Below are 23,949 nucleotides of genomic sequence, written 5' to 3'. Positions count from 1 at the left end.
TGATGTGTACTCTGATGCTAGTACAACCCCTGACTCTCTCCCTCCGGCTCCTGCCAAACCTGATAGGTACTACAGGGTCCCGGACTCACATCTTCACCTGTACAAGGCCCACTCTGCTGATCCAGAAACTATTTCCCAGGGCCCGAAAGGGGTTGCAGCTGCCACTGCTAGAAATCCTCTACCCTCTGAAAGGGAGTCCAGAGCCTTAGAGAGATGGGTAAAAAAGTGTATACTTCTGCAACTCTTTCCATGAGGGCATTAAATTGTCAATTTCATATGATACAGTATCAAGAGTATTTGTTAGATGAATTGCATAAGAAACTGTCTTCATCTGAACCCCTTGATCGCAAATCCCTTCAGAATCTGGTACATAACTCCCAGCAGGTTAGTAACCATTTCTTGCAGTGTGGTTATGATGCATTGGAAGCTTCATGTAGGTCAGCTATGACAGGTGCAGTCATACGTAGGCATGCCTGGCTGAAGGAACAATCTCTGCCAGACCATGTTAAAGCTAAGCTTTTGGATGCTCCTCTGGAAGAGCAAAAATTATTTGGTTCCACGGCTCAAGAGGTCTTAAAGAAATTTGAAGAAAAGGCAAAATCTGTGCAAACAGTTATTTTCTGCAAGTCCAACCACCGAGATTCAGCAGAAATTGGCCTACTAAGAATTGGTCCTTTCCGGACTCAGACAGATCTCAGAGAGGCAGGAATAGGCGTGCCAGAGGTAGAGGGCAAGCTAGAGGCTCCTACAGAGGCCGTCAATGGCAGCCTCCCAACCAAAGAGGTAGTGCAGGAACTACAACTGCTACACCAGGACAGACTCAATGACTTTGTTTTGACTCCGCCGACCAGGGCTCAATTAGAAGCACCTTTGGGCAGAAAGCTTTCTTTATTTTCAAAAAATTGGCACAGCATTACAAGGGACACATGGACACTGCAAATAATAGACAAAGGATACAGGTTCCATTTCCACACATTGCTAAAAAGAAAAGGCATGCCAGACCTGCCACCAAATCAGAGGGCAGAGGCTTTGAAACAAATTTCCAACTTAATACAAATGAAAGCTATAGAAAAGGTTCCTCTTTCAGAACAAGGCCAAGGATTTTACTCCAGATTATTCCTTGTTCCAAGAAAAGAAAAACAGTGGAGGCCTATTCTCGACTTGTCCGCACTGAATACTTACCTCATTGTGCCAAAATTCAAAATGCTGACTCTACAGCAACTCCTTCCCATGCTGGGCAAGGGGTCTTGGCTGGTGACTCTAGACCTCAAGGAGGCATACCTGCATGTCCCTATCGGACAAAGCTGCAGAAGACACCTCAGATTTCTTGCAGGGTCAGAGCATTATCAATTCTCAGCATTGCCCTTTGACTTATCTACTGCGCCCAGAGTATTCACGAAATGCCTGGCATCAGTAATTGCACACTGCAGACTTCAGGGGATTCAAATTTACCCATATCTGGACGACTGCCTTATACAAGCGGACAGCCAGCAAACTTTGTTAAAGGACTTGGATTATGCCATCCACCTACTGTAGGCCTTGGGATATACAGTCAACATCCACAAATCAAGACTTGTTCCATCCCAAAGAATAACTTTTCTGGGTGCGGATCTAGACACAACCACCCAAATGGCCTTTCTCACAGAAGAAAAACAAAAACAACTACCAGATTACTTCAAGAAACTGACAAGATAAACTCAGCTGACTGCAAGGAAAATCCTGCAGGCCCTGGGTTACATGGCATCTTGCATTCTTCTGATTCCACAAGCAAGGCTGCATATGAGAAAATTACAATGGTACCTAAGGAGTTTATGGACTCAGCACAGTCACAGTTTAGAAACTTTGATCCCACTCATTCCATGCCTCCAAAAGGAATTTCTGTGGTGGGCTCAAGCCTGCCAGACGAACAGTGGGTTGCCCTTCAGCAAGCCAAGAGCCAACCAAACCATCACTACGGACGCTTCAGATCAAGGTTGGGGAGCACACATGGAGGGCAGATGTATCCAAGGACTATGGTCACAAAGGGAGATACGCATGCACATAAACCAAAAGGAAATGCTGGCAGTGATACATGCAATCGAGGCCTTCAAACTTTTTCTTCATCAAGGCCACCTACTCATAAGGACAGACAACACCACAGTTATGTGGTACATAAACAAGCAAGGGGGCACCCATTCCTACCCTCTTTGCAGACTGGCAATGAATGTATGGGAACTTTCCTTGAAACTCAATATACAGCTGCAGTCCCAGTTTGTGCCAGGGAAAGACAATATACTGGCAGACAGCTTAAGCAGAAATATCATGGATGCACATGAATGGATGCTGCACCCAGACATCTTCTTACTCATAACACAATCATGGGGAAGGCCGGAAATAGATCTGTTCGCCTCCCCCCACAATCATCAACTGAAGAAATTCTGCTCAAGGACATGCCACCCACAAGCATGGAAAGTGGACGCTCTCTCTTTCAGCTGGAAAGCTCTAACAGTGTATGCCTTTCCACCTCTCCCATTAATGACCAAGGTCTTACTGAAGATCAGAACAGAGCAGCCCAGAGTGATCTGATAGCTCCAAACTGGCCAAGACAGCACTGGTACCCACTGTTAAAGAGCATGTCACATACGAAACCATGGCCTCTCCCCCTATGGCCACTTCTACTGACAAAGCACAATTTCAATACTCTGCATTCCAACCTGAAAACCTTGCAGCTAACCGCCTGGAAAATACCTTGACTCCTCCTCAGGATAAGCTATCTCAGAGAGTGAAGGATATTATTAAGGAAGCTCGCCGACCTTCCACAAGGAAGGCATATTCAGCAAAATGGAAAAGATTTCACATTTGGAGCACAACAAAGGGCCTAGATGCGACAGTGATGAACATGACACATATACTGGAATATTTGGCAGAATTGTTCCACAACGGCCTGTCTTACTCTTCCATTAAGATACATGCTTCAGCAATTTCAGCCTCCCTTTGAACCAGCAGCATCTGCATATCTACAGTTTCTGTCTTGGAAAACTGCCTTCCTTCTGGCCATTACCTCAGCAAGAAGAGTATCTGAGTTACAAGCTCTAATGGCAGTACAGCCATTTCTTATTTTTCATCAGGACAGAGTTTCATTGAGAACCAATCCTACATTTATGCCAAAGGTGGTATCCAGGGTATCTTTGAACCAAGCTATTCACTTGCCTACCTTCTTCCCAAAAACCACAAAATAAAGGGGAGAAGCTTCTGCACACCCTGGACATACACAGACAGTTGCGCTACTACTTGGACAGAACTAAAAGTTACAGAAAGACTGACCAGTTGTTTGTAGCATATGCTGCTGGGGCACAAGGAAAAGCAATTTCCAAACAGACAATTTCAAAATGGATAGGAAATTGCATTTGTTTTTGTTACTCCTTTCATGGAAAAACTGTACCAGCTAACATTAGACCTCATTCCACGAGAGCCACAGCCACCTCCACAGCCTTCCTAAGAGGGGTGGCTACCAAGGACATTTTAGAAGCTGCTACATGGAGCTCCGTGCATACATTTGCCAAGCATTACAATTTACCTTTATATTCCAGATCCAGAGCAGGCTTTGCTATGGCAGTCCTGCAGGGTATTTTAGCTACACCATCCTTTACTTAGTACCTCCACCCCCAGATTGGCTATGGTATTCTACCCATATGTGATGACTGCAGATGCATCCTTGAAGGACATAGTTTTGTACCTACCATAAATGTAGATGTCCGATAGGTATGCATCTGCAGTCAGGTTTACCCTCCCTCCTTCCCCTCTGTGGTATTTCTTGGGTGCTTACCCCTTTTATAGTGGTATTTCTTGCGTGCTTACCCCTCTTATAGCTAGCTGGGGGGATCTATTATGGTGTATTTGTTTTTATAGTACTGTGCATGTTTGGATTTGTTTTTAAAATGCATCTCTCCAAATTTAGCCTTCCTTAGAGGGCACCTGGCATCTGGGGCAAGAAAAACTGAGGAAAATGGTGTCGGCTGATGCTTTTATACCCCAGACGCTCTGACGTCGGGGAAAGTGCGACATCAGCCGAGGCCAGACCCAGACTTTGGAATCCGGCCGACCGAAGGGCTGCCTAAGGCAGGACAACCCATATGTGTTGACTGCAGATGCATACCTATCAGACATCTACATTTATGGTAGGTACAAAACTGTACTGTCCAGTGACCCTTATTAGGATGACCTGAGCCAAAGGTACTTGCAAGAGATTCAGAATTTCATCATGTATTTCAATACAGGTATAGATGTAAAGTGAGAATTTGAACAGACAAAAAGTAAATAGCAATTATTTATGGCGGATGTCATGATGTTAGTAGTTAATAATTGACAGCAGAGTTATAACAGACATAACTTGAATAGCATTCAGTCCCCTTTGAAGTACCAGATGTCATCATGGAACATAAAACTCCCTGTTAGAAATATGATGCCATTAGTCCATTGAACTTGTGGGCTTAGCTTATCTGATGTTCATGTCCTGGAAGGCATTTTTTCTTATAGCCATTGCCATATGTCCGATAATATCAAATCTTCATGCTGTTATGTGCGAAAAAGCATTAGGTTTTCCATGAGAACCAGGTGACTGTGCATGAATCCCCAATTCCATTCTTAGATGTTTGACCTCTCGTTCAGTTATTCCATCCATCTCCAGGTATGTTTCCAAAAGGGGGCCTGCATTTTATAGGCTCTAACTGTTACCTGCAAACTGTAGTTTTACCTGGACAGAGTTCTTGATCACAGGCAGATGTATCTGTTGTACGTTTTGTGCTCTTTGCTCTACTGGCTTAACTGTTGCTAACTGGCTTAACCACTGCATCATGTTTGTTATCACAAAGCTAATGGGCCTATGCTGAATGTGGTAAAAAGGCATTTCTTCAAGGGAAGGGGAGCTACTTCCATTACATGCTTCAGAAACATCTGTGCCATAGTGTTCTTGCATGCTTTCAGGAAACACTGCAGTGTATTCCTCCACTCTAGAAGTAGGGTATTCTTTGGGAGGGGTGTACTGCAGGGAATCTTGTCCTAAAGTGCTTCTCCTGCCACTCAGGCTTCTTCTCCACTGTTGTATTTTGTCAGTGGAACACTGCTTGGAGTACTTAAAATTTCCACCCATAAAAGACACCCTTTTGAAGCAAGAAATAATAGATGTATGAGCACTTGCCATTATCACTTGTTTGTTGTGTGGGTTGTGTGGAGTCAGTACTTCATTCTTACCCTCTGTCCCCCTTCCAGCTGCTACCCTTGGCTGTAGCAAGAATTTCTTTGAATAACCAACAATTATTTTATGATATATTCTTTTGGTAGTGTGTTTACTAATTTTTTTTTTCACATGGAGTCCAGTTTGCGCAGTGGTCATAGAATGGAACTTATTGAGACACCCGTACCCACTTAAATGAAGGTTTGTGGTCTGCACTGTTGTGGCAGGACAGGTAGCTTACATCCTTCTAAGTTGGGAATTGCTGATTGAAGGCTCAGTGTCTGTTATTCTAAAAGTGTATTAGTTCTGGTTTAAGCACTTGGGCATCAGGCCAGTTATTTTACATTAAGAAGGCTTGTGGTCAGCAGGCTTGTGGGAGGAGGGGCTAGATTCTGCCCTTCTGAGCTGGGAATTTCTGGTTAAAGGCTTATTGTGCCTGCTTATTTGAACTATTTCTTTATGAAATTGGTGTGCCTTGTTTGCTGTAGCATAGACTAGATTCAGGCCTGCTGAATCTAGCTTTATTTGTATAATTTGAGCACTGATCCAGGCCATCTTTTTTTGGAGAACGTTCCTCTGCACCCTAGTGGCAGGAGTGTGCAGTTAGAACTTGTCTGATTAAAGACTGCTGGAACAGGGCTCAGTTTTGAGCTTTTTACTGGTTAAGTGGGTAATTTGTTTAAATCAGTTTGCTCGTTTTCTATTGTTATATATTAAAAAAATAAAACTACTTGCACTTGATTCATCTGCTTTTACTGTATTTGTGTTTCTTCCTACTTTATTTTGCTTTTGCTGCCTGATGTTCTTCGTGTTGCAGTCATTACATTTGGGTAATCCTGCTGGCAGGTTGCCCTCAGTCGGCCTGAATTCCAAAGTCACGGGTCCTGCGTCGGCTGCTGTCGCCCCTTCCCTGACGTCAGGTCGTCAGGGGTATAAAAGAAGCAGCCAACGCCATTTTCTTTAGTCTTTCTTGCCGTGCGGTGCCCAAAGCAGAAGCAGTTTGCAAGTGCCGGTTGGCCGACTCCTGAGATTTTCGTGTTCTAGTTTCAGATCCAAAGTCTTCACTAAAGCTAAGTACCCCATTGGGGAAACTTTTTTCTTGCTCCAGACCGATGTCAGAAAAAGTAAATAATTGTATTTCTTGTGGAAAGCAAATATCTCATAAGGGCTTTCATTCTTACTGTATTCCTTGCCTAGGCCCTGATCACAATGTTTCTGGTTGTCGGTTTTGTGCTAGATTAAACCAACACAAGCGTCGGTATGATTTTGCTTTAAACTATTTTGGACGTCGGTTTAGTTATCCAGAAATGTCGTCGGATAGCCATCCAACTACCGGAGTTCACAAAAAACGCAAAGAAAAGGAGAGAGAGAGACAACCAAGGCCCAAAACCGACGACGAAGCTTCTCCTAAGCCAGTCCCTGGTTCTCAGTGAGGCACTTTCGCAGCCCCTGATGCCCGCTACGACTCCCACGTGGAATCGGCCATGCCACTGGAAACTCAAGGTATTGGAGCCTCTGATACTATTCCTTCAGATGGGTCCGGAGCCGCTAAGCAGGCACCGGCTTGTGAGGGTGTATTCAGACCTAAACATCTTTACATTAAACCGACTTCAGCTTCAAAGGCAAAGACTAAAGCACCTTCTAAAGCAAAGAAACAAACTCAAGAGCCATGTGGACAGGCCTCTATGCCCAAAAAACAGATGCTCAAAATGGCCGAAGACGTGATTACCTTGATCAGGGGTTCCCATCCCCCTCCTGATAAGAGGTCTAGGCAAACAACTGACTGTGAATCTTCAGATCAGGTTTCTGTTTCTTCTGATTCCTCTTCTGATCAGGAATATTCTATTCCCCCCATGAGGATTCTGATGCTGAAGAATCTATACCTTCAGCTTCTCCTCCAGAGGACTATTCTTTTGGGGAAACCTTGCATACCATGAGGGAGCATTTCCACTGGGAGAGCCAAGATTTTTCAGAATCTAAAAAGAGGCTCGGGGATTTCCTTATACTACCTCAACACAGGCCACTAGCCATTCCACCTGTGTTAGACATTGTAGAAGATGTGTTTTCGGAGTCTAGTCTTACCCCTGACTCCTTATCTCCAGCTCCTGTTAAGCCTGACAGATATTACAGGGTTCCTGACTGTCATAAATTCCTTTTTAAAAACCCTGCTGCAGACCCAGAAACTATTTCACAGGGTCCCAAAGGAGTTAAGGCTTCCACTGCAAAAAACCCTACCCCCTTTGACAGAGATTCTAGGGCACTGGATAGATGGGGAAAAAAGGTTTACACATCTGCTACCTTGGCTGTAAGGGCCTTAAACTGTCAGTTTCATATGCTCAGATATCAGCAACATGTCATGGTATTGCTTAAACAGAAAATGTTGTTAAACGCTGAATGTGCAGAAAACAAGGAAATGCAGGATTTATTGCATGCAGCTGAACAAGTTGGAAAACATACTTTGCAATGTGGTTTTGATTCTTTGGAGGCCTCCTGCAGGGGCCGCAGTTACGGGTTCTGTAATTAGGAGGCATGCTTGGTTAAAGGAACAAAATCTGCCTGATCATGTCAAAGTTAAATTATTAGATGCACGTTTACAGCATGGTACTTTGTTTGGTGTTAAGGCAGAAGAGGTGTTAAAGAAAATGGAGGACAAAGCTAAATCTATGCAAACTGTCAAAGATTTTTTACAAGTACAGCCACCTAGGTTTGGTAGACACTGGCATACAAAGAATTGGTCCTTTCCTGTGTCAGACAGACCTCAAAGGGGCCAGATCCCAGGCGCAAGGTTCATACAGGTCAAAGCAATGGGGTGCTTCTACCTCCAACGTTGGAGGAGACAAATCACAACCATATAGGAAGCAGTCCCAATGACTTCTCCCTGCCTGCACCAAGCACTTATCTCCTGGCAGCACCCTTAGGGGGAAAATTAGCACTTTTTTCTCAGATTGGCACATTATAACCCAGGACAAGTGGGTTCTAAATATTGTGTCACAAGGCTACAAGTTCCATTTCCATACCCTGCCAAAGGCAAACGGCTGGCCAGATCTGCCAGAAAATCAATGGACAGAGGCACAAAAACAAGTCTCATCTCTCATGGACATGGGGGCCATTCAACGAGTACCAGAGCAAGAGCAGGGACGAGGATTTTACTCAAGACTGTTCTTGGTACCCAGAAAGGACAAGGCCTGGAGACCAGTACTGGACCTATCTATTCTGAACACATTCCTGGATATACCAAAATTCAAAATGTTGACTTTGCAGCAGCTTCTGCCCATGCTGGGCAAGAACGCTTGGCTTAGCACTTTAGACCTAAAAGAGGCATACCTGCATGTCCCAACCAGACAATTATGCAGAAGATACCTCAGATTTAAGGCTGGCTCAATGCATTACCAATTCTCTGCACTGCCCTTTGGCTTATCTACTGCGCCCTGGATCTTTACAAAGTGCCTGGCACCAGTAATTGCATTCTGCAGACAAAGAGGAATACAAATATATCCTTATGTGGACGACTGCCTAATTCAAGCAGAGAACAAGGACATTCTTTTACAGGATCTGGCGTTTGTGAAAAGACTTCTGACATGCCTAGGGTGCACAGTCAAAGAAAAGAAATCAACACTAGTACCCTCTCAAGAGAATATTATTCCTGGGTGCAAGCTTAAATACAACTGCCCAGATGGTTTATCTCACGCCAGCCAAACAAAGGCAGCTGACTACCTATTTCAAAATGTTGGCAACAAAGGCCCAGTTATCTGCAAGAAAAATTCTGCAGGGTTTGGGCTTCATGGCATCCTGCATCCTACTAATTCCATATGCAAGACTGCATATGCGGAAACTTCAGTCCTACCTAAAAAGTGTTTGGACTCAACATCGCCACAGCCTGGAAACAATGATTACTCTCATTCCCTGCCTGCAGCAGGAGTTTCGATGGTGGGCAAAGGCTTGTCACCAAAACAAGGGACAGCCATTCACATTACCCCCAGCCAGGCAGACACTAACAACGGATGCATCAGATTATGCCTGAGGGGCCCACATGGCAGGAAGATGCATTCAGGGCACCTGGTTCTCAAACCAAATGCATCTACATATCAATCAAAAAGAGATGCTAGCTGTTCAAAATGCCCTGACAGCCTTCAAGGACCTACTTCATCCGGGAGAACTACTGATAAAGACAGACAACACCATGGTCATGTGGTATATAAACAAGCAGGGGGGCACACATTCTTACCCCCTTTGCAGACTAGCCATGACTTTGTGGGACACAGCATTGACTTACCAAGTACATCTGCAGGCACAATTCCTGCCAGGAAGGAAAAATACTCTGGCAGATGAACTAAGCAGAAACCTTATGGATCCCCACGAGTGGCAGCTAGATCCACAAGTCTTCAGCATGATAACAAGGAAATGGGAATGCCCGGACATAGATCTATTTGCCTCCCCTCACAACTACCAACTAAAAAGATTTTGCACAAGGACTTATCACAGACAAGCATGGAAAGTGGACACCCTATCTTTCAGCTGGAAAAAACTATCAGTATATGCCTTTTCCCCACTGCCTCTCCTCCCCAAGGTACTCCTAAAGGTCAGACAGGAGAAGCTAAAGATGATACTGATTGCCCCAGACTGGCCCCACGAGTACTGGTATCCAATCCTAAGGAACGTATCTCAGTGCCCAGCTTGGACCTTACCTCAAATACCTCATCTACTGTCCCAGCAAAACAATCAGATCCTGCACAGCCAACTCAGGACTTTAAACCTGGCAGCATGGCGGGTAATGTAGTCATACAAAACACACCTCTCAGTAAAGCTGTGATGGATGTCATTTTGGAAGCCAGAAGGCCTAGTACTAGAAAATCTTATGCTGGGAAATGGAAGAGATTTTATGCTTGGAGCCAGGCACAAGGAACTGATGCAGCTGTGCCAAATATTCCTCAGATTTTGCAATACTTAACTGAGATGCTGGAACAAAGGCCTATCATTTTCATCTATTAAAATTCATGCCTCTGCCATTTCAGCTCATTACAATACGGAGCCACCAATCTTTTCTCATCCCTTATTAAATCAGTACCTCAGAGGAGCCAAAAATTTAAGGCCTCCAAGGAGATCACCAATGCCTGCATGGGACCTCAACTATGTCTTGGAAAAACTCTCCCTGCCTCCTTTTGAGCCAGCTGCTACTGCTGATATAAAGTTTTTATCTTGGAAAACAGCTCTGCTCCTAGCAATAACTTCTGCAAGATGAGTTTCAGAGCTACAGGCACTCATGGCTGTGGAACATTTTATCATTTTTTATCCAGACAGGGTCTCTCTGAGGACAAACCCAACATTTATGCCTAAGGTGGTGTCCAATGTGGCTCTTAACCAAACTATTCATCTGCCAACTTTTTATCCAAATCCACAGAACAAGGGGGAGAGAATTCTGCATTCTTTGGACATACACAGACAGCTTAGATTCTGCTTGGACAGAACCAAAGTTTTCAGAAAGACAGAGCAATTACTAGTGACATATGCTGCAGGATTACAAGGAAAGGCTACCTCAAAGCAGACTATTTCAAAGTGGATAGGCCACTGTATTCGTTTCTGTTATTTACACCATGGCAAGCCAGTGCCTAAGGGCATTAGGCCACATTCAACCAGAGCTGCAGCCAGTTCAGCAGCCTTTCTCAGGGGAATACCAACCAAGGGCATTTTAGAGGCTGCTACTTGGCATTCAGTGCACACCTTTACAAAGCAGTATCATCTGCCACTCTACTCTAAATCCAGGGCAGGTTTTGCCACTGCAGTTCTGCAGGGCCTCATAGCCGCTCCTAATGCTGTTTAGCTCCAGCCTCCCAGCCATAGCTTTGGGACTGTACCCAAATGTAATGACTGCAACAGTGAAACACAAAGAACATAGTACAGTTGTGTACACTTACCATAAATGTAGATGTTCGAGTGTATTCACTGTTGCAGTCCAGGTTACCCATCCACCATCCCCCTTTCTTCTGATGGAACCTATCTTGCCTTCTCTGATTTATACAACCTATGTGGTGTATTTGCTTGTAGGTGAAGGTAAGGTTTATATTGGTGCTTGTATTTTTACATATATAAATTTTGGCTACCCTTTTAGAGGGCACCTGACATCTGGGGCAAGAAAAACAAAAAAAATGGCGTCGGCTGCTTCTTTTATACCCCTGATGACCTGACGTCAGGGAATGGGCGACAGCAGCCGATGCAGGACCCAGGACTCTGGAATTCAGGCCGACTGAGGGCAACCTGCCAGCAAGATTACCCAAATGTAATGACTGCAACAGTGAATACACTCGAACATCTACATTTATGGTAAGTGTACACAACTGTACTTTCTTAAAAGTACTTAATTGCATTTATTCTGGTGCATTTATTACTGCTTGTTAGTAGCCTGATTAAATTGTAACTGTTATTCTAAGCCTTTGGTTAACGCACTTGGGCCTCAGACCAGTTGTTTTACATTAAGAAGGTGTGGTCTGCACTCTTGTGGGAGGAGTAGGTAGATTCTGCCCTTCTGAGCTGGGAGTTTCTGGTTAGAGGCTTATTGTCCCTGCGTATTTGAACTGTTTCTTTCTGAAATTGGTACGCCTTGTTTGCTGTAGCATAGACTAGATTCACACCTGCTGAATCTAGCTTTGTTTGTATAACTTGAGCAGTAATCCAGGCCATTTTTTTTTTGGAGAAGGTTCCCCTACACCCTAGTGGCAGGAGTGTGCAGTTAGAACTTGTCTGATCAAAGACTGCTGGAACGGGGCTCAGTTTTTAGCTCTTATTGGTCAATTGGTTAATCTGTTTAAATGTTTACTTATTTGCCAATGTTTAAAAAAAAATACACCTTATGCATCGCCGCTTAGTTAGGGTTAAACTATTCCCGGTGCCATAAAAATCTGCTCTTCAATTTTCCCTTAGAACTAGTCAGTTTTTTAGTTTTAACACTCAAATCTGTTTCTTTGAGCTCAGTACTTGTTCAGAAATCCTTGTAAGCACAAAATAAGCTACTAATTACTACAGCACCAAACTTTCCTCACTTATCTAGAGGAAAACAGTTTTTAGTACTTAATAAATAAGCACCTATCCAGGCATGTGTAAGGGTCAGCTCCCGGTGTTTTCTCCTATCTACCTGATGAATCTGGGCATCTTGGGGCAATGCAGCAATTGCCTCATGTACATAGACAACCCTCTCCTCCTACCACCCAACACTACAACCTGTGAGAGATGCACTAATATAGCCAAACTGGAAGCAAAGCTCTCTTCAGCCAAGACTGGACTAAACAGTCAAGAGGAGAAGGTAAACACTTGCACCACACCACACTCATCACATAGTCCCTCAAAACCTACACCACCAAAATCCACACATAGAAACACGAAAACATTTGCGGAGGCTCTCAATAATAATTTGCTCAAGCAACAGAGACCTCCAAAGCAGAAACGCAAGCAACCTCCACCCCCCCCAACACAACCCGAATGACACATATCCCTCAGACTCAGTGTGCCAGTCAACCACAGCCCATAAGGCAAAACAACGTACCCAACACACTAGTAATAGGTGACTCTGTAGTCAGGCACACTGATGTCCCACTCACCAGGCTAAACAAGGAGAAGGTTACTGTCAGCTTCCTGTTAGGTGCCAGGATCCATCACATAACCCACGCACTCAGGTCACTCCACAACAAGTACAAATATGACTCTGTCATTGTCCATGCTGGTGTGAATGACCTGAGAACGTACCTCCTTGGACTACATGAAAAGAGACATAGAAGAGCTCTCCAATCTTGTAGCCCAGACAGTTATGACCCTAGCCCTGAGTAGCATCTTGCCATCGCCCAGAATAATATCTCAGTACAAGGACAAAATTATTGATTTCAACAATTGGCTAACCTTCTGGTGTCATTCTAAGGAGATCCAGTATCTGTCTGCCTGGGATGACATGATCGACAGACCACAATGCTTTGCCAGAGATGGCCTGCACCTGTCACCCTTGGGATTCCAGATACTGGCTAGGGCTCTTGCCACCTCTATAGTGCCTTTTTAGGCAAGGTTCAAATGACAAATTCACCACTGTAACAGGTACAAGCAAACAAAATTTGAGGGTAATGCTACTTAATGCTAGAAATCTAAACCTCAAAATGCATTCACTCGAGGCACTCCTTAAAATGGAGAACATCGACATCTGTGCAGTGATAGAGACCTGGTTCAAGGCTCCAGAGAGCACCCCTGCATTACCAGGCTATAATTCATACCACACATTTCGGCCACCTAACCTGGACCAAAACACTAAAGGCGGAGGCGTGTCTATATTCATTAGGGATATCCACACCTCCAGGCTAGTTGCTCAGCATAGTGCATCCGAGATTATCCAAGTGCAGCTAACTCTGGGCAAGACTGCAGTCCAAATTGTAGCTTGCTACAGATCCCCCACCATATCCCAGGATTCCCACTCCTCATTTCTTGATACACTGGAAAATATTAGGGTACAACCCAACACCCTAATAATGGGGATTTCAACTACCCCACCATTCAAAACTATGTTTGTAGTTGTTAATTGCTATGTTGATCAAATCGTTAATTGATATGTAAATCCAATGTAACTACTGTCTGTATATTTTAACTGTGGTGCTTTTCTCCCCGGACCTCTGCTGAAAATGGACCTACATCCAGTCAGACACTCCCAGTCAGCAAATGTAAATAAATAAATAAATAAACTGGGAAAACTACTTATGTACCAACTGTTTTGCTCAACGTTTTCTGGAATTCATAAATTCCAACGCCTTGGATCAACTTATCCACACCCCCACCAGGGGCAGCAGTGTCCTAGACCTCGTCATTACCAACATGGGTGACCGGTGTTCCACACCAAAGGTCAATTCCTCATTGGTCAGATCCGACCACAAGCTAATCACCCTAGACATCCACATCCCGCTCCCACCCCCCATTAGGGAAACTACCGTAAAAAATTTCTCGAAAGCCAACTTCACGCTTCTTAAGACGGAAGTGGAAACTTCACGACACCCATGCAGATGGACAATAGAGGTACAACTGCTGAATCCTACACAATTGCACTTTATAAGCAGTTACACGAGTGCATGGACCGTGCTGTCCCTAACAGAACCAAGATGCTATCCTCCAAAAAAAATGAAGCCAATCTGGTGGTCCCCGGCCATAAACATACTCTACAACAGAAGAAAGAAACTGTTGCAAAAAAGAGTAAAATCCCATGATTGGAGGAACTCTCTGGTCAGCCTCAGTAAGAAGCTGAGATCCCTCATAAAATCCTTTAAAACTAGTTATGAAAACAAAATTGCTACTAATTCTAAAGACAACCACAAGACATTCTATAGCTATGTCTAGAATCTCAATGGCAACACTCAGATCTGCTCAGAGTTACAGCACAATGGCCCTAAATATACAGAACCAATTGATATTGCCAACATCCTGGTAGATAGATTCAGTGCTAACTTTACCCCCCTCTCACCACCTAAAGGGCCCATCTCTATACCGGAAGAATGCAAAGTTCCTGTAATCACAGCTGCACAGGTAAAAACCACACTCTCCAAAGCCAAGAACACAGCATCCATGGGACCTAACAACATCCCAGGCTGCGTTCTACACAGACTACAGAACGAACTGGCACCCCACCTAAGTACCATTTTCAATCATAGCCTCACCTCAGGCTTTGTGCCCACTGAGTGTCGCACAGCAACGGTTATCCCACTGCATAAAGTGGGATCCACCATGGACTCGGTAGCTACCGCCCTATTAGCCTGACGAGCCTGGTCTGCAAGGCCATGGAATGTATCATCATGGAACTTATAAACAAAGACATTGGTAATCTACAAACTCTGGACCCCACCCAGTTCGGGTTTGTAAAAGGCAGATCATGTCTCCTAAACCTGATGGACTTCTTTGAAGCAGTCACCAAAGCCGTAAACGAGGGTAAGGTGGTTCACACAGCGTATCTAGATCTTGTCAAAGATTTCAACATTATCCCCCACTCTGGAATTCTAGATAAACTCACTAAACTAGGTATTAAATCCCTATGTCACAAGATGGGTTGCCAAATGGCTCACTGACAGAACCCACACTGTGAAAGTAGCAGACTCCAAATCCGACTTCAGACCGGTGACATGTGGAGTACCACAAGGTTCAGTCCTGGGTCCTCTCCTGTTTGGTATCTAGTTCTCTGAAGTACAGGCTAACACAGAAGGTCTTTGGCTAATGAAGTTCACAGATGACTGCAAACTAGGAGCCATAATCGGAACTCCTAACGATGTGGACATCTTACAAAAGGGCCTCACTGAGACAGATGCCTGGTGTCAAAGCCATGGCCTCAAGCTCAGTGCCAAAAAGTGCATTGTCTTCTCCTTTGGTAAAAACTCTGCACCCATGAACTTACCACATTGGCGGTTGTAAACTTAACACTGAAAGTGTGATAAGAGACCTTGGGACACAGGTGGACAGTAGTCTCTTCTTTGATAATCACATCGCCATAGTAGTCAGGAAATCCTTCTACGTGGCACACCTCATCACAAAAGGTTTCTCATCCAGGAAAAAAGAGGTCATTATTCCCCTCTACTCATCACTCATTAGACCCATTATAGAGTACAACTCCCGTTTTGGTATGTACCTCACAACACATCTACAACAACCGGAAAGGCCTCAGAAATACCTCACAAAGAGAATTACCAGCCTCAAACAGATGCCCCATGCAGACCATCTCAAAAATCTCCAGCTTTACTCCGTCGCATATCGCCTACTCAGAGGCGATCTCTGCCTAACATACAAAGCTATGTCAAACCCAGAGCTGTTGGACATGCTCCACTTAAAGAAATCCCAATCCCTCCGTGCTATACGCTCAAGGGACCTAAATCTTGTCACCACAATAAACAGAACATGCTGGAGGGATAGATTCCTGTCACAGAGACTTCCCATACTGTGGAACAAACTACCTATCTATATCAAACAAAGCTCCTCATTAGCACTCTTCAAGAAAAATCTTGATGATTGGATGGGAAATAGGAAATTCACCCCAAGGATCACTTCTGTGGCTCTGCTCGACAGTGGCACAGGAAAATAATTTTCCTGGGTGGAGAAAGCCAGGGTACCTTTTTGGCTAGGCTTGATAGGCCCTAGGGCCAATAGCCTAGTACCTACCTATGAACCTATATCATCTTACTGAATGCGAGTTACACAAAATGTGGTTCAGCAAAATGAAGACTTCCAAATATGTAGTTTAGCAAAGTAAGACAACATTGAATAGAACATGTTGAAAGCACTGTAAATAAAGCAAGAGACATATCAGAGAAATAATTTAAAAAAATCTTTTTAAAAGGGAGCAAGCTTCCTCGGGGAAGGGAGCATGACCTGACACCACTGCTACATTAATGTTGCAACTTTGAAGTTAGACATTACCTTTACCTTTACGTCAGAGTTGTTATAAAAGATGAATATTGTTCGTAGTCTGTTATATGGGAACATGAAATGAGGCTAATAGTGCACATTTCAAGAATAGCATTTTCAGGATATTTGTTTGATACATTATGTCTACAGTATTACTTTTTGTGCGAATCATGCTTCTAATAATTATTCAGTGAAATGGTATGAACCCACCTTAAATTAATTACTTCCAAACAGACTTTAATTCTCACAGTATATTTAAAACTGGCAAATTTGGGGAATGAGAAGATGGTTAAATGGGGAGATGCAGTGTTCTGTTGTGTATTTTTATTTATCTTGTATTTGTCAATACTTACATTTTATATAGTTTCTTGCATGGATTGCATACATTTTGCATTTTTATTTCTAATTAAAAATGTAAAACTGCAGTACTCTTAAATGTGTTTTTTTTCTTTATTATCTTCAGGAGCAGGAGTTGCTTTATTAAATGATCATATCTATGTTGTTGGCGGCTTTGATGGAACATCCCACCTGTCCTCTGTAGAAGCATACAATATCCGTACAGATTCCTGGACGAATGTAACTAGTATGACAACCCCCAGGTGTTATGTTGGTGCTACTGTGCTTCGTGGGAGGTTGTATGCCATAGCAGGGTAAGCAGAAGAGACAGGTTAAAACTTAACAAAGCTAAAGGTTGTGGAATTTCCTTTGAGTCCTCAATGCACATAGCAGCTGCACCCTACAGACCTTAAGTAACCATTGGTAAATGTACTGATTTCTGGAGTGAAGTAGATTGCTGCTGTTGAGTCTGCTGGAGTGATAAAGCTAGCTTCTGTATAGCTGTCTTACCATAGTGTTAGTTGCCTGTCATGTTCTGTATAGTCCTTTACTCTCAGATTTGCAACCTCAGTCAGTGTGTTGGGTTTACCACATTCTGTATGCCTGTCTGTCTCTCTGTCTGTCTTCTTTTCATATCACTTGTATCTTAATTGAGCATTGAATTCTTTCTGTTTTCTTCCACTCTGTCTCTGTCAGGTTCCGTTAGCCTTTACTAATCTCCCCCGCTCTTCCATGAATCTTACCATGTTTGTATCTGTTCTTTGAGAATCGTGTTATGAGCAGAATGTAGGCTCAGTGGTTAAGATATAGTTCAGTCCCAACCTCCTGTAACTGTCCTACTTTTTGCATATTCTGCCCCTGTTGTGCATAGTTTTTCTACAGGTACCATGGTTTCCTCCCACCTCCATAAGCATTCTAGTTGATGGGGTCTGTATTATATCATCGACCGCTTAGTATGTCGAATGCCTAAACATCGACAACTTAAAATTGCGAATGGCAGTTTCCACACAGGGAAAGAAAGTCATTGGCCAAAGTAAAAAAAAAAAAAAAAAAAAATTAAACAGAAATCAAATGGGGGGCTTTGCTCCCCCCCCCCAACTAAATATACCAACTCTGAGATTACTCTACATTTTACACAGGGCAAAATCCTTGTAACGGCCAAATGACTTGTTTCCCTGTGTGGAACCTGCCGTTCACGATTTTAAGTTGTTGACGTTTAGGCGTTCGACAACCTAAGCGGGGCGACAATTTAATATAGACCCAGCTGATGTACTGCATTTCTCCTTGCTGTTGTGATGTCATGATGATAAAAGATCCTAGACACACTAGTTCACTTACTCATGTAACAAATCAAACAGTTTAAACTAAAATTAATCCTTTTTACCTTGCTCTGTTGGAGTGTTAGGACTAGCGACAAAAGTCCAGTTGTGTTCTTGCCATTACTGGTGTATGGAAGTGATACTCTCCATTCTGCTGTTCTACCCAGGAACAACAGCATCCTGTCAACCTTCACCACTGCCCATTTGTATTTGTTTGCATTGCTCCTTCTAAGAGTGATTACACTTCCCCAGATCCCTCTTTTTGTTTTTCTTTGTAATGCCACTTCTTTATCATGTCTTTTATTGGATTCTTCCCTCAGACATCAAAATTCATTACCTTTCATTTTTTCGGGGTTGAGCCCTAACTGCCCTTTTGTGCTGGCTTACAAGTTATTCCATTTTTTTCTGGATTTTTCCCCAGTATTCGTGATGATCTAAAATGTTGGCATTATCTGCAGACTAATTTGTTTGAATCAGAAAGTGTTAGACAGTACTGGACCTATGACAAAATGCTGTGGTAGCCCAGTGTTAGCCAGCCCTTAATTGGTCTGCTCCTACTTAACTGCCTTTCTTCATTTTACATCAGTTAGGCAGACTCTTGTCACTCTGACCATTTAGCTTCCATGGCAGTAACATTTAGTATTTCCACCAAGGTCTTGTCAAATGCTGTTGCTAAAATCCAGACATACTTTATTCACAGCAGCAGTATTGTATAGAGTTGTAGCATATTAGGTATGTAAAATTTCCTGTGCACGAAAACATACTGCTTCTTATCACCAGATAAACTAACATTTACAAGTAACAGCAGGATGACACTTCATAGCTGTTCAGTCATCTTCCTTGAAATTATTTCATAACTAATGGATTGCAGTTTCCCTTGCCTCTTTTGTTGGACTGTCATTTTGCAGGGTAGTTATTGTCACTGTACTGTAGTCCTGCAGTACCACTTCAGTTTCCAGAGGAATCCTGCTCACCAAGCACTGTTGCCAGCTATCTCAGCACTCAGTGCAGTTTGCCTAACAGACCCTTCTTCTTTTCTTTTTATTCCTTAGCCAGTTTTATTTTTAGGTAGCATATTGGCTTAAGGGTAAGACCTGTCTTCCACTGGGTTTGGTAAGAGTTTGTATGTTTTGCGTAGGTCTTTGTGGGTTTTCTCCAGGTACTTCATCTCCCAAAAACATGCTAGTTGACTGGTTATACTGAATTATCCATATATAAAATACTATATATATTTATGTGTGTGTATATATATATATATATATATATATATATATATATATATATATGTATATATATATACACACACACACACACACAAACCCAGATCACCGACAACGACATTCCCGTAATACATTCAAAAAAACACATTAAAACATGTCCCCCCCACACACACACACACCCCACTTAAATATACCAACTCCAAGATTGCACTACAGTGAGGGGAATGGGAATAACTCCCATTCTGCACTACTCACCGTTGTCGGGGATGCATGTTGTCGGCGATGTGGTCGTCGGTGATCTGGGTTTTCGTCCATCTCACATGGACCCATAGATATATATATATATATATATATATATATATATATATATATACACACACACACACACACACACACACACACACACACACACACACACACAGCTATATTTGTTCATAGGTGAGTACTAGGGTAACTGTTTTGAAGGACTCTTTTAAGCCTAGCTAATAACCTGAGATTAGAATCAAACCCTGTATCATGTGTCTTTGAGGTGAAGACTTTAACCATTATGCCAAACCCGTGTGTGTGTGTGTGTGTGTGTGTGTGTGTGTAGATACACATGCGCACACATACACACATACACACACACACACACACACACACACACACACACACACACACTTGATGTAACTATATGATCTAGCCACCTGGCCACTTGCTGTATTGTGTGTTGCCTGACGGTGCCTAGTCCCCTCAGCCAAAAAAATCCACGTTTTCCCTTGCCTTTCTTGCACAGTGCTTGCATCACTTCTGTAGAGATCACCAAGCTGCCTACTTTCTTTTATAACTCTCTCATTCCCATAAGTTTGTGCTTTACTAGTTTTGCAGTGCTAAACTTCCCAGTCATTTCTACTCACATTCATTGCTATGTACAGCCTGTACATCTGTGTTTATCAAGTACCTTGTTTGATGTGTTTCTTGGCAGACTTGGACTCCACTCAAACTTGACTGTTCTCCTGGCTTCCTTACTCGTTACCAAAAACCTTGTGGCACAAAGTCTGCCATGCTAAGTGCATCAGCTGGCTTTTTGGCATTCTCCTTCTTCCCATTTTTATTTTTGTGGAGCGCTCTCCATATTTAATTGGGTAGCAGTAACCTGTTTTTGTGAGGAACAATTTTTTTAACCTACTGTGCAAGGGAAATTTTCCTTTCCCAGGATGCAGCGTAGATTGTGTTACTAAAGGAAGTCTGTGTAGGTATGTCCCTCCTCACTCACATGGGGAGTGGACTTTGCTTCTTTCAGAAACATAAATTTCAGATTGTACTGTCATTCATTTTCACGTCACTGCAACTATACTGGGTCTGTTTCATGATATTACTGTGATTGGATACCTTCATTCTTCATCATGTAGAAGCTGTTTCCTTTACACTTTCCTTAGCATATATTGCTTTTCCCCTTTTATAGCATTGTCATTTTACTAACAACATCTTTCCTTTGGTATTCTTTAACCACATTTTCAGTTATCTCATCACATTGCATAATGACCAACAGAAGGAAAAAGTTTGTCAAGCGTGTCTTTTATGCACAGCTTCCCTGACCCCTTCCACAAATCTCACACCAGTTTGAATGAGTCTTGTTTTGTTCCTCACATCCTTTATTCTTTATGTAAGAAAATATATTCGAAGCCTAGTGACACCTCCAGGAGTTTTTCTAGTTACATCCTACTGATGCCTCTAGGGGTCAGATATTGCCTATTTATATTTATAATTCCAAAACCATGCTACATACAAGCGACTAGAAATGTTCACCTTAAAGCTGATGTAGGTTCATAGGTAAGTACTAGGTTAGCTGCCCTTGCAGGCCATTTTAAGTCTAGCCAATTTCCCTTTTTGTGCTTAAAATAACCTGTTCCATTTGGGTATAGATTAGCCGTATCCATCCCATGGTCATAGTTATATATTACCCCAATGAGTATAATTGGGATTATATCATAGATAATTTAAGGGGACCCCTGCATGGGATAAAACATTTAGGAGCCGCCCCTTTCCTTTAGTAATGTGGGGGGGGGTTGCAGTCCTGAGGTAAATTTTCTGTTTCCTATCTATAGATCTAAGTTGAGCGTGAATGTGGACAAAGATGAACTTTGTTTTAATGTGTATGGGGAGTCTGTTACACAGCAGTGGTATCCTCCACGAGATATACCTTTCTCTCCAAACTATTTTGTTGATGTTGCAGAAGAGGCCAGATCCCTTTTTCTGAGTATCTCTGTGAGTGTTCCAGTTGTTTCATGTGTCTGGTCAGATAAATAACAAAGGGGGTATTACATTCAAAGATTGGCGTAATGAAGGCTGAGTAAAGGGGTACAATGACATCCCTAGATCTGGACACAATCCCTTTGTTTATAAGAAGTGCAGTATAGAAGGACTTTCTTACAACAATGGCCACATGTTGGTCAACAGTTAGATCTGTGTCCACATATGTTCCCAAATCCCAAACAACTGGGCCAACTCTCAGGTGTGTATTGTCAGTACAGCAGTTTCCTGGGTTAGATGACATCCCGAAGGGTACATTAATGCATTTTTTTTTTGTATTTAGTTTCAGTCCATGATTTTGGCACCATTTATTTGTTTGAGACAAACCTTCATGCATGATGGCTAAGTTATTTGGGGATTCACTGACTGCTCCTAGCTTGCAGCCATCTATCTGCAGACTTCAGTCAGCCAGAGACTTTGGCATTGGCGTTTACTTTAGAAAAGTATATGCGTTACAAGAGAGGTCCCAGCACATAACTCCAGGGGACTCTATTGATGACTGGTCTCTTTGTAGAGGTAATTTCACCTATTTTGATTATATGTGTCTTATCCGTGAACACAACTGTGTTTATATTTGACTGCAGTCTAGTGCAGCTAAATAGATATTTGAATATTATTTGTTTACTATTTCTTTGTACTGTAATATTTTTCATAACGATCAAGTGACACAGCCAGAACTGCTGTATGAAAGCAAGCAGCTAGATGAAGAAAATGCTGCTGGCAGAATTTATGTATGTAGCTTGAATGGTTACTGATATTGTTTACATAACATTACAAAAACTAATATGTACTGTGGGACTTATAAAGTCCAGTTTAAGACCTAGAATTGAATGATTGCAGCCGCTGTAAAGATTACTTTGTTCTGAATGGTTTATAATTTACAGTTTCTTAGTAACACATTTGTGGTACAGCAGCTTCAGCAGTGTCAGCAGAACTTTTGCTTGTCTAAACTTATATGCATATTCTCCTTTTATATCCTTCCTGGAGACAATATCTCAACCCTTGAGGATGTTCTCTCCTGGTTCCCTAACAACATCACTAATGAAACTATAATCCTGGGTGGTGATAATATTAACTGGTCAACAATTCAATCTCCTACAAACTCACTTAATATAAACTTGTACAACTTCACTCACTTGCCTTCCAAGAACTTCCTTACTGGAAGCACCCTGGACTGGATTCTAGTTTCTCATCCACATTACATCTCTGATAGTGGCACTCTGCCCGACCCATTAGGTGACCACTTCCCCACTTTTGACCACCGTCTTCCCTCCTCCATACAACTAACTCATACCTACACCTTCACTCGCTGTCTAAAAAACTTTATTCCTAGCACATTCTCAAATGCCCTAAAAAAATGAGCTGGAACCTACTAAAAACCCTTCCCTTAGAAAATACTGTTAACCTACTTTAACTCAACTTTGCTCAACTTGCTTGACTCCTTTGCCCCTCTGAAAACAAAACACATAAGCAGCAATCATATACCTTGGCTAACCAAAAATACCTTAATAGCCATGCGATTCCGGGATAAAGCCTGGAAACGCTACTCCAAAAATAACACTATCACCACCCTTAATGAATTTAAAATACTTCGTAACAAAGTAAAAAAACTTATTATGTCAGACCGCAAAGCCTTCTTCTCTACACTCCAAACCAACCCCAAAAAATTTTGGCATGGAATCTCCTTCCTTCTCAACCTTGGCAAAAAAGAAAACCTCTCCCCTGATCCAGATGCCTCTGACTTGGACTTAGCCACCCAATTTAACACTTTCTATAACGATTCCATAAGTAAACTTACATCATCCTTCACTTACCATTCAGCTTCCCCACCCTTAATTCCACCTATCCTTCCCTCCCCTAGCATCTCCTGCTCCTAACCTCCTCTTTTCTCCTTCAATCCCATCTGTACACCCACCATAAAAACTTCTACTAACATTGAAACCCGGCTCCAATGCCCTTGATGATATACCCACATATTTCTTAAAAGTTGCCCCAGAAGGCATCGTGTCCACTCTCCTCCTTGACCTCTCTGGAAATCGACACGATCTCTCATAACCTTCTTTTCACTAAACTATCCAAACTAAATCTATCCCACTCCTCTGTTAACTGGTTTACCAGTTACCTGTCAAACAGGCAACAAGCAGTCAAATGGGAAAAAAGCCACCTC

General features: G+C 42.7%; 1 protein-coding gene across 3 annotated transcripts in view; it reads left to right on the top strand.

Annotated features, from left to right (window-relative positions):
* Window positions 1-23,949, top strand: part of KLHL12 (kelch like family member 12) — a 681,190-nt gene that overhangs the window by 566,587 nt on the left and 90,654 nt on the right. For all 3 annotated transcript variants that reach the window (XM_044076678.1, XM_044076681.1, XM_044076679.1), the window contains exon 11: window positions 17,079-17,265. In XM_044076678.1, coding sequence (XP_043932613.1) covers window positions 17,079-17,265 — 187 coding nt within the window. The remainder of the gene's footprint in view (window positions 1-17,078; window positions 17,266-23,949) is intronic.

Source organism: Protopterus annectens, chromosome 7.part0 (assembly GCF_019279795.1).
Source record: "Protopterus annectens isolate FY-2018-M chromosome 7.part0, PAN1.0, whole genome shotgun sequence".
Taxonomy (NCBI): domain Eukaryota; kingdom Metazoa; phylum Chordata; order Ceratodontiformes; family Protopteridae; genus Protopterus; species Protopterus annectens.
Note: the sequence above shows the minus strand (reverse complement) of the source record. Positions and strands in the feature narration are given on the sequence as shown.